The following is a 13,306-nucleotide window of genomic DNA, read 5'->3' as shown; positions in this document are numbered from 1 at the left end:
TGAATATTATCCGACCATCATCAAAATCAATAGGCTTCTTTCTCTTTGGGACCCCCATTAAACCCCAAAATTTCGCGACGATCCGATCAAAACTGCGACGATCCGATCAAAACTGCGACTGGCTTTGAAATAAACTGTTGACTTTTCTCCAAATTAGTGTTTGCCCATTCCGATCCCTAAATATTGTCAGACCATCACCAAAATCAATAGGCTTCATCGTCTGTGAGACCCCGATTAACCCTCAAATTTTCGTGACGATCCGATCAAAATTGCGACCTGTAGCGTGATTTCCAAAACAATAGAAAAATGGGATGTATTACCGACTATTGCGATATCTCCGTTATTTGGTTATCTATGCCGACCTAGTTTGCATTATTGTAAAGACGGGATCTTCTACTTACATAGTCAGGCTCTGCTTTTGGAAAGTTTTCAACCAAAAATGAAAATTGGGCTTTTATTTGCTATGATTGTGATATCTTCGTTGTTTGATCACCTACGAGCACCTACTTTACATCATTAGAAAGGCGATATTTTCTACTATCATTGTCAGGTTTTGCTTTTGGTATACCCAATACAGAAACTGAGATATTCGCTTTGGAAAAAAACGTTGTCTTTTTATCCACCTAAGTTTTTTGCCCTTTCCGACTCCTAAATATTATCCGACCATCACCAAAATCAATAGGCTTCTTCCCCTCCGGGACCCCCATCAGCGTCCAAAATTTCGTGACGATCCGATCAAAATTGCGACCTGTAGCGTGATTACAAGGTTTAGATGGACAGACGGACAGACGGACGGACACACATAGCCAGATCGACTCAGCTCGTCGAGACATTCATTTTGGTATATATAAGTATGGGTCTACGACCATTATTTCGATGTGTTGGGGCCAACCCTCAACAGCACGAAAGCCAACCTCCAAAGACCAAACCTGGGTCAGCTTGATTTGCCGGCCTAACACTCGGATTAGCGGAAACTCACCGTTTCTTGCAGCTCGGATTCAGGGAGCTGTCGATATCTTCTTCTCAGCTGATGGGACAATTCCTCTTGGTGACTTACAAACCAACGGGCTATTTTCGTTTCTTCGTCGGGGGGAAGCACTTCTGCCTCGAGGCAAGGAACAATAAAAACACTTCTGGTTTCGCTCTTGAGGCAATTCAATTTATTTATAATGTACGTATGACTCTCCGGATAGCAATAGAACTCGCTTCAAATGCGCCCGGAGTTGTAAATATGACAAACAAAAATCAGAATTCAATCTAGTTCTTTTTTTGTTATTTCGGTTTAAAACAACACGATTTTGATGGTCTTTACTCTGCCATGCTTCTTTGCGCTTTGGTTGTTATGTTTCAATAGAAATAACGATTGATGTCCGTGCACGGAGCAAGGTGCACAAAAACCTGTTTGGGACAACAATTGGGACAAAAAAGGCAAAGGCAAGTGAGACAACCAAAGGCAGAGAAGGAGAGCGAGAGCTAAAGAAAACCATAGAGTAATGAATAGACTAATGAATAAAGTATACAAGAATAAAAAATAAATAAAAATAACAAAAGAAAATAAACAGATGGCTAATACAAATTCTCTTGCCAGTAATCAACAAAGGGCAGACGACGTATATGCAAGTGGTGCCTTTGTAGCGATTTCTTGCATATACATCCTCCCCCACGTTGGGACTAGTTCCCAACTAAAATTATTAAATTCAAATGACATTACTTATTACGTTATGATTGGTTTTAAATTACAAAATAATCTATTAATTCAAGTAGTTTGGGTATGATGCAAGGTCCAGCCTTGTTGCAGGATTGATTAAAGCAGCCTAGTGAGGCATATGGTACGCGTCCTCCAGAGACAAGAATTAAGATGCGATGAACCATTGACTTCAGGCATTATTAATTGGCACCTCGCCGAAGAATGTCCATCCAAAGATGGTTTTTTGTGCATATGGAAGACCTTGTCTAAACACGGGAAGTCCCATAAAAATCCCGTCCGCAGAATCCTCACCCAGCACGATGTTGATAATACCAACGCGATGGAGATCCGGGTCGGCAACGTCCCTTTTCGGATAGAGTCCTTTTAGGCAGCGAAGATCGAGGGGAGAGCGGGGCTTGCCGTAAGATTGCCGTCTGGTCTTCTTCAATGTAAGAGTGTGCGTCAGCACTTTGTTTCTAACCGACGTGAGTACTGCTCGAACGGTTTTACCGTTGCCGAATTTAGAAGCATCATCCGGAAGAGGGGTGCCGAAATGAAGAGTGCTTACTCGTTGCAGCGGATCTATCTCCAATCTGACTTTGATCGGGGCATCGATCACTCCAGGGACGTGGAACCAAACTTGTGCCGTCATTCGCATCCAATATCTCTTCCGAGGATCGAGGGGGTGCAATAAAGTGTGGTGAGGCAGTTGGCAGCGCCGACATCCTTCTATGAGCGGACAATCCTTTAGCCGATGAGACAACCCCAAGCAGTTAAGGCAATACCTTTGGTCGTTGATATACATCTCCTTACGCTTTGGCGATATGGTGAGAAAGGGCCTACAATGCCGCAGAGCGTGCCGAGTCTGGCAGAGAGGGCACTTGTAGTCATCATTAAAGCTCATCTGTAAGGGAGAAAAACAACCGTTTAGACACGACGCAACAAATTACTTCATGCGGCAAGGCTGCATGAGACAACATTGGCTGGACGGTGCGTAAGAACTACTCAGAACGAGGAAGGAGGACCAGTTTATGGATGGGGCGAGATATGACCCCATTCTGCGTTCTCAGGTCCACCACCCGGACCCGGTCATCCGGGCCGTGGTGTAACTTTATCACCCGACCAAGCCGCCAATCGTTGGAGGCCATGGAGTCGCTGTGGAGCACCACCAAGTCATCGATCTGCAGGTCACCTTGAGACCTCTTCCACTTGGTGCGTTTGTGCAGCTCTCGGAGGCTTTCCAGCGTCTGCAGAACTCTTGGGTAAGAGATTTCAACCGACGCCAACGGTTTTGTAATGAGACACTTTCCATCTGCTCTGGTTCTGCAGGAGAGAGTAATGGTCCCCCAATGAGGAAGTGACCGGGAGTCAGTGCACCCAAGTCGTCCACGTTATTCGACAAGGGTGTAAGCGGACGAGAGTTGAGACAAATTTCGATGCCTGCCAGAATTGTGGCAAACTCCTCAAACGTATGTCTCACTTGTCCGGACATCTTTTTCAAATGACTTTTGCAGCTTTTTACACCTGCCTCCCAAAGCCCACCCATGTGGGGCGCGGAGGCAGGTATAAAGTGCCACTCCAACTTTTGTAGCCCGTACTTCGTCACGGCTTCATCTTTTACCTCTGAGACAACTTTCGACAAGGCAGCACGAAGCTCTCGATCTGCACCAACAAAGTTTTTGCCGTTGTCTGAGTAAAGGTGAAGTGGACACCCACGGCGAGACACGAAGCGGGACAACGCAGCTAAAAAAGCGGGGGTGGAGAGGTCGCTCACCGGTTCCAGATGGATCGCCTTTGTGGCAAAACATACGAACAGGCATATATAGCCTTTCGAAATACGGCAACCCCGACCGTTGAACGTCTTCAGCTCAAAAGGGCCAGCGAAGTCAACACCCGAGGTAGAAAATGGTCTGCCAAACGTCGTCCTCTCCGGAGGAAGGGCGGCCATCAGCTGTATTTGACGCTTCTTCTGGGCCATAACGCACTTCACACACCTCCTATAGCGGGCCTTTACCAGGTTTCTGCCTCTGACTATCCAGCATTCGAGTCTGGTCGTAGCCAGAGTGAGCTGAATACCACCATGATTCGTTAACCTATGAACATGGTCAACGTAGAGTTCCGCGAACTTGCTACGGTATGCCAGCACGATCGGATGCCTCTCATCATATGGTAAGGTGAGCGTGTTGCCTAAGCGCCCATTTGCCCGAATGAGCTGGTCCTTGTCCAAAAATGGATTTAGAGAAAGGAGCGGGCTGGCGGAATCTAACCGTCGACCATTCTTGAGGCAATCGTATTCCACGGGAAAGTACATCCTTTGAGACATAGACATTAACCGGTACCGAGCGAAGCGGATTTCCTCTGCTGATAGCCGCATAGATTTGAAGTGAGTCACCTTTTTCGAGTCAGGGTGAGTTAGGCGAGCAAAGCGGAATGCGTAGGCAACAGCGTGGACCGCTGTGGAAAGACGAGAAAACCTCTCGAGAACATCGGCAGATCGAGCAAGATGTACCCTCATTGGCTTCGATTCAAGGGTGGTTTCGGGTATAAGGATATCACAGGGCCATTCATTTTTATCCCTCGTGAGCCATCTTGGTCCGTGCCACCACATCTGACACTCCTTTAGCTCTAAAGGAGTCCGCCCCCGGGTTGCCAGATCTGCCGGATTATCGGTTGTAGGCACATGATGCCAATTACTCCCTACTTTTTCATGAATAGTGGACACCCTGTTTGCCACAAAGGTGGTCCAACTATAGGACGGTTTCCTGAGCCAAGATAGAACTATAGTTGAGTCAGACCACGCCCTCAACGGAGCCTTAGGAAGATCTAACCGTGGAACCACAGAATCAACCAACTCAGCCAGAAGAAGAGCACCACAAAGCTCCAAGCGAGGCAACGATATCTTCTTTAAAGGAGCCACCTTAGACTTTGCCACAAGCAAATTCGAGACAATACAACTTCCGACTTCTAATCTTAGATATAATACAGCCGCATATGCAGACTCAGATGAGTCACAAAAGCCATGCATCTCAATGCTACAATTTGGGGAATATTCCACCCAGCGAGGAATACTGATTTCTTCAATTCCTTTCGAATTTGAGACAAAATTTTTCCAATTCAACAGGGCCAGTGGCTTTAAAGGATCATCCCATCCGATATCGTCGAGCCACAACTGTTGCATAAAAATCTTGGCCGTCACCACGATTGGAGACAACCATCCCAGAGGGTCAAAAATTTTGGCAATTATCGAAAGTACTTGCCTTTTAGAGTAAGAACTTCTCTCTTCGATTTTTTCCATCACAAAGTAGAAGCTATCTGAGGAAGCGTTCCAGCGGATACCCAACGTCTTCGCTGAACTCTTGTCACCCAGCTCGAGAAATTCTTCATTCAACAGATGTTCCCGAGGCAGTCCCTTCAAAATCTCCCTAGAGTTGGAAGTCCACTTCCTTAACTCAAAACCAGCCGACCATAGAATACCAATAAGTGACTCGCGAGAATTTACCCCATCCGAAACAGTATGAACGCCAACCAAAGCGTCATCGACATACATATTGTTACGCAAGATCTTTGAGCCAATAGGAAAACGATACTCTTCGTCATCGGCGAGCTTCAAAAGCGTCCTCAGGGCCAAATAGGGGGCGCAGTTGACGCCAAATGTAACTGTTTTCAACTGGTAATCCGTGATTTCCTCCTCCGGGGAAGGTCTGAATAAAATTCGCTGATATTTTGTATGCCTAGGATTAACCCATATCTGGCGATACATTTTGGTAATATCAGCGTTCAGAACGTATTTATATATGCGCCAATTCAAAACCAACGAGACAATATCTTTTTGCAGTGTTGGTCCAACGTAAAGCGCATCATTCAAACTCTTCCCGTCCGCGGAAGGACATGAGGCATTAAATACAACCCGCAACTTCGTCGTGACACTATCGGGTCTAAATACGCCGTGATGAGGCAAGTAATAGCAATCTTGATAGTTTACACACCCTTCAACCATCTCCATATGCCCCAGAGACAAATATTCTGAAATTACGCCATCATAATCGACTTTACGTTCTGGCTTGCGCACCAGCGACATCTCGTTGCGCAAAAACTGAGAAAGGGCCACGTATCGACTTGATTTGGAGAAAGACGAAAAGGGGAAATCTGACCGAAAGGGCAAGTCCACCACGTACCTTCCGTCAGGACCACGAGTCGTCGTTGACAAGAAAATTTCCTCACACCGCTGATCCTCAAAAGATACCACAGGCACTTTGGGAACCTCCTCGATCTCCCAAAACCTGGACAATTGATTCTGCACTTCTACTTTTGTGCAATGAGACACGCTGATTACCCGGGTATTGACTAACTTTGTAGCTGGGCCAGTCAGTATCCAGCCAAACACTGTCTCTTGAGCCAAGAGAGAACCGAGGATATTCTTCTTGACTCCATTGAGTAAAATAATGGGGTAGATGTTCGCACCGAGTAAGACGTCCACTGGGCCACTTTGGAAAAACTTAGGATCAGCAAAGTCCAGATCCGGAAGATCTTCAACAGAAATCTTATCCAGAGGCTGTGTAGGAATATCCCCCGAAATCTGTGGGACAACAAAGGCTTCCAGATCAAGAGAAAAAGACGTGTTCTTAAGCGAGCCAATTGTCACCGAGGCAATCTTGGAACACTTGGTTAAATATCCCCCTCCTAATACCGAAATCTCCGCCGATATGGCAGTTGTTGGAAGCCTCAACCTTCTCTGAATACGTGACGAAATAAATGTATCGTCCGAGCAAGGATCTATTAATGCGCGGACTTTGTATGAAACGCCATTTTTCAAAATATTCACCCATGCTGTGGCCAGCATTGTCCTATTTGATACATATGTGTGAAAATTACGACCATTTGAGGGGGCCATGGGACCAGAGGACACATTGGCAACCGAAGTCGGCGCCTGAGAAAGATTTGGAGATCCACCCCTATTCGAGTCATTATTTTGTGGATCCTTTTCCTTGTGTAAGAGCAAGTGATGTTTTCCTTTACACCTTGAACAAGTCTGGGCCTTACACTCTTCTGCCCTATGGCCTTGAGCTAAACAATTTATGCACTTGTTTCCCCTCTTTACCACATTCAATCTCCCTCTAAAAGGCATACTCAGAAACTTGGGGCATGATTTCAAGGGATGATTTCCCTTACATAAATTGCAATTATGGTCACTTGCTTTCGTGTGGTGCACTCTATATTGCTTCGATTTATCATATTGATTGAACTTCGGCCTAGACCCCTGATTGGAATGATTACCGCTTGAGCCAGTAATATCCGCGACACTCTCCAAAGCTTGAAACCTCTCCGTGAAGAATTTGTTTAAATCCTCCCATTGAGGCATTTCAGTTTTATTTGTTAGCGATTGTTCCCATAGAGAAAGTGTCAGTTTTGGCATTTTAGAGGAACATTGGTAGACGAAAATTGGGTCCCACGATTTCACATCAATCTTATATAACTCTAGGACCGAAATGCAATTCGTCACGTCTCTCTGTAGTTTTTTGAGGCCACTTGCGGTTTCTTGCCCGCACTGAGCCAAATTAAAAAGGATCCTCAACTGGGAATTAACTAATATTCTCTTATTATCGTATTGACTCCGTAAGTTGTCCCAGGCAATCGCTAAACCCTCGGAGGTCAAGGGAATGTGACGAATGATTTCCTTCGCCTCACCACTCGTCTTCTGAAACAGATGGTAGAGCTTCTCTACCGAACTGAGTTTCTTATTGTCGAGGTAAATGGCCGTGAACAAATCACGAAAACTAGGCCACGACATATAGTCCCCCTGAAAGACCTCCGTATCGCAAGGTGGAACAGTAACTGAGGAAGACGATTTCTGACTGCAAACAGCCCGGGCTCGTTTTATCTTTTCTTTCCAGTCTCCCAATATGCTAATACATTTGATGTAGCTCTGGTGAGCCAGTTTCTTTTTTGTTTTCAGAACATCCTTATTCTTTTTCATACATTCCGGATCTGCAGCGCAGCTCTTATATGCCTCCTTCCATTCTGCCCATAATCTTTGTATTTCAGTCTTTTCAGCTTCAATCGCTGAGTCATTATAAATTGAGGCATCAGCTGCCTCGAGATTTTCCTCACATGAGGCAATTTCGTCACACTGCAGCAAAAAGTCTTCCATAGACATTTCTAACTAAACCGCAGTGAGACAACCAAACAGAAACTCCCAAAGATATGAGCAAGTGATGAAAATAGCAAATTTCCCCACGAGACAACAATACGAGTAAGAGACAACAATTCCCAAATCTCTGACCGAGACCACAATATGAACAAGAGACCACAATGATGAATGATTAAGATACGAGAATTCCAAACTTCTTGACGATAAAGCACTCAAAATTCCAAACTTCTTCTCGAGAAAGCAACACAAAGTAGGAATAACTACTGTGTGACAAAAATACCCTTAATGAGCCAGTTATTATTTTCTACACCTACTCATCGAGCAATATAAACTTCTCGCCAGTGAGTCAATCTCCAATTTTATCTGCATTCAATCCAAAATTTTTTCAATTATTCGCACAAACAAATTCAATTGTGCGAAACAACACCAGTCTTCCAAAACTCCCTCGTACTACAACGTGATATCTTTCCTCAAAAAGCCCACAAAATATATTTATACAAGACCAAACCACAAGTAGTCTTCACCGGTCAACCCGTTAATGAGACAAATTGAATATCGTTTACCAGAACCCACTGTGCGACAACAGCTCATCAAATACCAAAGTAATTCTTTAAGAGTTTAGTAACGCCAGAGACAATTTCGCACCAAGAGACAATTCAATAATGCATTACAATTGCGACAAATTAATTTATCCCCAATCTTTCTTCAACAAGAAGTGGCAAAATCTTCCAAACAGTTCACCAATTTTATCTTGAAAGCCATTGACAAAGGCTGTTTATAATTTGTTTGGTTCTCCTGCAATTGTTATACAATTCCCACGTCACCAATATTCACCCCACTGAGCAAGACAATGTAAACATTCAATATTCTTTGTAATGTTTTACCATATTATTCATATATTTTATGGGAGACAATTTTTAACTTTCCAAAGTTCTCGACGAATTTAAAATATTTTTTTATCGTCTGTACCAACAGACCAACTTCCTCTATACCAAACAGCTTTGGTTGTAAGAGTAAAGCAATTTATCATAAAATACTTTCACTTGGTTTTAACTCGTTTTATCAAGCGCCTATGTTTTCCAAAAAAACATCAAACATTTCCGTTAAACGCTGTTACACACCACAGTGCTTCTAAATTTTTGTATAATTTTTACCCCAACGAGTAAGAGAGCTAATTGTTCACATAAGAACGTTTGTACCAACCACTCAATTGGTGTCCAACGGCAAAGATAACAACAAGACAAATTCACCGAAGACTGCAATTTCTCTTTGCCTAGTTCACTCGCATATTTGCTCTTATGAAAAATTTGCTCATCATGTCAAAGAGTAACAGAATAATAATCCATACTCCGCACCACCATATGTGCGAACAACCAACAATAACAACAAAAAAATGCACTCAGCGAGACAGAGTACACCAGCGCACTGTGCTAAACGTCGGCCACATCAACAGCCACAGAGATAGCGCAGCAGCAATTCAACCGCACAGAAGCAGCAACGGCAACTAGCAAGCCGTCAAACTACCAAAAGGCCAACCACAACAATGTTCCATAAAATTCAAATCGTCGCTGAGGCAGATCGTTAATGCCGGCAAATGCAAAAAATGCCAGTTCAATCACTCAACAACAACAGGGAAGGAATTCCCTATATGCCAGTAACAACAACACAAAGGAACAGGAGTCCCCCTCAATAATGTAACAAAAACAACAACGAATGGAGTTTCCAAATACCGTAACAACGGTAACTCCTGAGTCATCCACTGTTGTTACCCAATAATGATAAATTTAACAGTTTTCTTGCGAGAAAGTTCTAGCCGCCAAGCCACTTTATTCACCAATATAACACAACTATTTTAAACCAAGTTTGTGTACTCACTGTTGTTATCAATTAGGGCTCCTTCTCCTGGTTATATTTCTTTCAAACGGCTTCTAAGGACCAGATGTTGGGGCCAACACTCAACAGCACGAAAGCCAACCTCCAAAGACCAAACCTGGGTCAGCTTGATTTGCCGGCCTAACACTCGGATTAGCGGAAACTCACCGTTTCTTGCAGCTCGGATTCAGGGAGCTGTCGATATCTTCTTCTCAGCTGATGGGACAATTCCTCTTGGTGACTTACAAACCAACGGGCTATTTTCGTTTCTTCGTCGGGGGGAAGCACTTCTGCCTCGAGGCAAGGAACAATAAAAACACTTCTGGTTTCGCTCTTGAGGCAATTCAATTTATTTATAATGTACGTGTGACTCTCCGGATAGCAATAGAACTCGCTTCAAATGCGCCCGGAGTTGTAAATATGACAAACAAAAATCAGAATTCAATCTAGTTCTTTTTTTGTTATTTCGGTTTAAAACAACACGATTTTGATGGTCTTTACTCTGCCATGCTTCTTTGCGCTTTGGTTGTTATGTTTCAATAGAAATAACGATTGATGTCCGTGCACGGAGCAAGGTGCACAAAAACCTGTTTGGGACAAAAAAGGCAAAGGCAAGTGAGACAACCAAAGGCAGAGAAGGAGAGCGAGAGCTAAAGAAAACCATAGAGTAATGAATAGACTAATGAATAAAGTATACAAGAATAAAAAATAAATAAAAATAACAAAAGAAAATAAACAGATGGCTAATACAAATTCTCTTGCCAGTAATCAACAAAGGGCAGACGACGTATATGCAAGTGGTGCCTTTGTAGCGATTTCTTGCATATACACGATGCGTTACAAACTTTTTGGCCAAAACCAACTTATAATACCCTCCCCACGTAGTTTCGTAGGGTATAATAATTCAATATAAATTTCTGTATAAAGTATTCTTACAAATTAAATCACAATATAAGTGTATTTTTTACAAGAATTATTATAACTGTAACTGAACGGAAGAATACTTCAACTATTTATAAAAAAATAACACAAATGATTGTTAACTAATTCTTCTGGTTCTGGTTCACCGGTCTGGCTACTAAAACAACTTCTAACAAAATCGTCTGTTCATAGTTTGCCAAGTCAAAAAATTGCTCTGATGAAGCACATTAACATTCAAAACATTCATAGCGGAGGTTGCCTAACTGAAAGCAATAACAACAAGTAAAAAAGCATTAAGTTCGGCCGGGCCGAACTTTTCATACCCTCCACCATAAAATATTCATTCCTGTCCCCAACTTTAAGTGAGTACGTTAAAATGTCAGATAATGTACATAAAATGCTTCATTCGGGAGGCCCTTTTTTATGGTGCCTATATCCAACTGTTGACAATTTTTGGTGGGTTATAATAAAACATGGGCCTATGTTGACAGTTTTTGATGGGAGCCTTTAATGTCAAATAACTCCTAATTCGGTTAAAAAATTTAGCTAGAATCCTCAAAATATCGAAAATCGGTACATAACGTGGGAACTTCAAATGCCATTAACAGCTAGTTCGGAGGTATGTGGGCTATACGAAAATGTGAACTTAAATGAAAAATTTTTGTTGCAGAATTTTTATTGACTTTTAAATTTCAAATTACAGAAAGTTCGTCCAAATATAAAGCTAAGGTACGGAAAATCGGGAGGTTTGTTTTGGGGATATACAAAAACATGGACCTACGTTCGGTTAAACATTTTAAGTAAAATCCTCAAAGTACCGAAAATCGGAAAGTATCGTTATATTGGAGCTATGTTGAAAATTGTTGATGCAGATGCGTGGTGACCACTACAACCTACAAATGCCAAATTACAGTTAGTTCTGTTAAAAATTGTAGCTAAAATGGCCAAATTACTGAAAATTGGGAGGTACCGTTACATGGGAGCTATATCCGAACATGGACCTATGTTGACAATTTTTGATGGAGAGGTGTTGTGACCACTAAGAACTTCTAATGTCAAATTACTGCTAGTTCGGTTTAATATTTTGCTAAAATCATCAAATGCTGAAAATCGGGAGGTACCGTTATATGGGGGCTTTCTTGACAATTTTTAGTGGAGAGGTGTGGTGACCACTAAGAATTTCAAATGTCAAATGTTCAAATTACAGATAATTCGTTTAAAACATGTTGGTAAAATTCTCAAAATACCTGAAATCGGGCGGTAACGTTATATGGGGGCTATTCCAAAACATGGAACTATGTCCACTAGTTATATAAGTTTAGTTACACTTAAGAACCCTAAATGTCAAATTATAGCTATATCGGTCTGAAAATGTAGCTAAAAACGTCAAAACACCGTAAATCGGGGGGTACCGTTATATGGGGGCTATACCAAAACGTGGACCTATGTCCACAACTTTTGTTATATAAGTTTATTGATACTTAAGAACCCTAAATGTCAAATTATAGCTAAATCGGTCTGAAAATGTAGCTAAAACCGTCAAAATACCGTAAATCGGGGGGTACCGTTATATGGGGGCTATACCAAAACGTGGACCTATGTCCACAACTTTTGTTATATAAGTTTATTGATACTTAAGAACCCTAAATGTCAAATTATAGCTAAATCGGTCTGAAAATGTAGCTAAAACCGTCCAAAATACCGTAAATCGGGGGGTACCGTTATATGGGGGCTATACCAAAACGTGGACCTATGGCCACAACTTTTGTTATATAAGTTTATTGACATTTAAGAACCCTAAATGTCAAATTATAGCTACATCGGTCTGAAAATGTAGCTAAAAACGTCAAAATAGCGTAAATCGGGGGCTACCGTTATATGGGGGCTATACCAAAACGTGGACCTATGTCCACAAGTTTTGTTATATATGTTTATTGACACTTAAGAACCCTAAATGTCAAATAATAGCCAAATCGGTCTGAAAATGTAGCTAAAACCGTCAAAATACCGCAAATCGGGGGGTACCGTTATATGGGGGCTATACCAAAACGTGGACCGATATAGCCCATCATCGAACTTGACCTGCCTGCAAACAAAAGACGCATTTTCCCAAAATTTCAGCGTCCTATCTCCATTTTTGTGGATGCTAGAGTGATTACCACAGACGGACGGACGTGCTCAGATCGACTTAGAATTTTACCCTGATCAAGAATATATATACTTTATAGGGTCGCAAATGAGTATTTCAATGCGTTACAAACGGAAAAACAAACTTAATATACCCTCCATACTATGGTGGAGGGTATAAAAATAAGAACCCTAAATATCAAATTATAGCTAATTTGGTGTAGAAATTTGACTTAAAACGTCAAAATACCTGAAATCGGGCGGTAACGTTATATGGGGTCTATTCCAAAACATGGACCTATGTCCACTAGTTTTGTTGTATAAGTTTATTGACACTTAAAAACCCCTAAGGTAACGTCAAAATACCGTTATATGGGGGCTATACCAAAACGTGGACCTATGTCAACAAGTTTTCTTATATAAGCTTATTGACACTTAAGAACCTTAAATGTCAAATTATAGCTAAATCGGACTGAAAATGTAGCTAAAAACTTCAAAATACCGTAAATCGGGGGTACCGTTTTAAGGGGGCTATACCAAAACGTGGACCT

The 13,306-nt window shown here is 42.1% G+C and overlaps 1 protein-coding gene across 1 annotated transcript; it reads right to left on the bottom strand.

Annotated features, from left to right (window-relative positions):
* Positions 1-964: 964 nt before the first annotated feature.
* Positions 965-7,841, bottom strand: LOC141392247 (uncharacterized). Its single transcript, XM_073965199.1, has 3 exons — positions 5,863-7,841; positions 5,024-5,802; positions 965-1,101 (listed from the first exon to the last, which is right to left on the bottom strand). The coding sequence occupies exons 1-3, from the start codon at positions 7,839-7,841 to the stop codon at positions 965-967; spliced, it is 2,895 nt and encodes a 964-aa protein (XP_073821300.1).
* Between the last annotated feature and the right edge of the window lie 5,465 nt (positions 7,842-13,306).

Source organism: Musca autumnalis, unplaced genomic scaffold (genome assembly GCF_047663935.1).
Source record: "Musca autumnalis isolate F117 unplaced genomic scaffold, ASM4766393v1 scaffold_2, whole genome shotgun sequence".
Taxonomy (NCBI): domain Eukaryota; kingdom Metazoa; phylum Arthropoda; class Insecta; order Diptera; family Muscidae; genus Musca; species Musca autumnalis.
This window is presented reverse-complemented; position numbering and strand designations above follow the sequence as displayed.

Coding starts and splice junctions, on each gene's coding strand:
- LOC141392247 (XM_073965199.1), bottom strand. CDS start 7,841: ATGTCTATGGAAGACTTTTTGCTGCAGTGTGACGAAATTGCCTCATGT. Junction 5,803..5,862: donor ACTCGTGGTCCTGACGGAAG/GTACGTGGTGGA, acceptor CTCCAAATCAAG/TCGATACGTGGCCCTTTCTC. Junction 1,102..5,023: donor GAGTTCAGCGAAGACGTTGG/GTATCCGCTGGA, acceptor GCCTCGAGGCAG/AAGTGCTTCCCCCCGACGAA.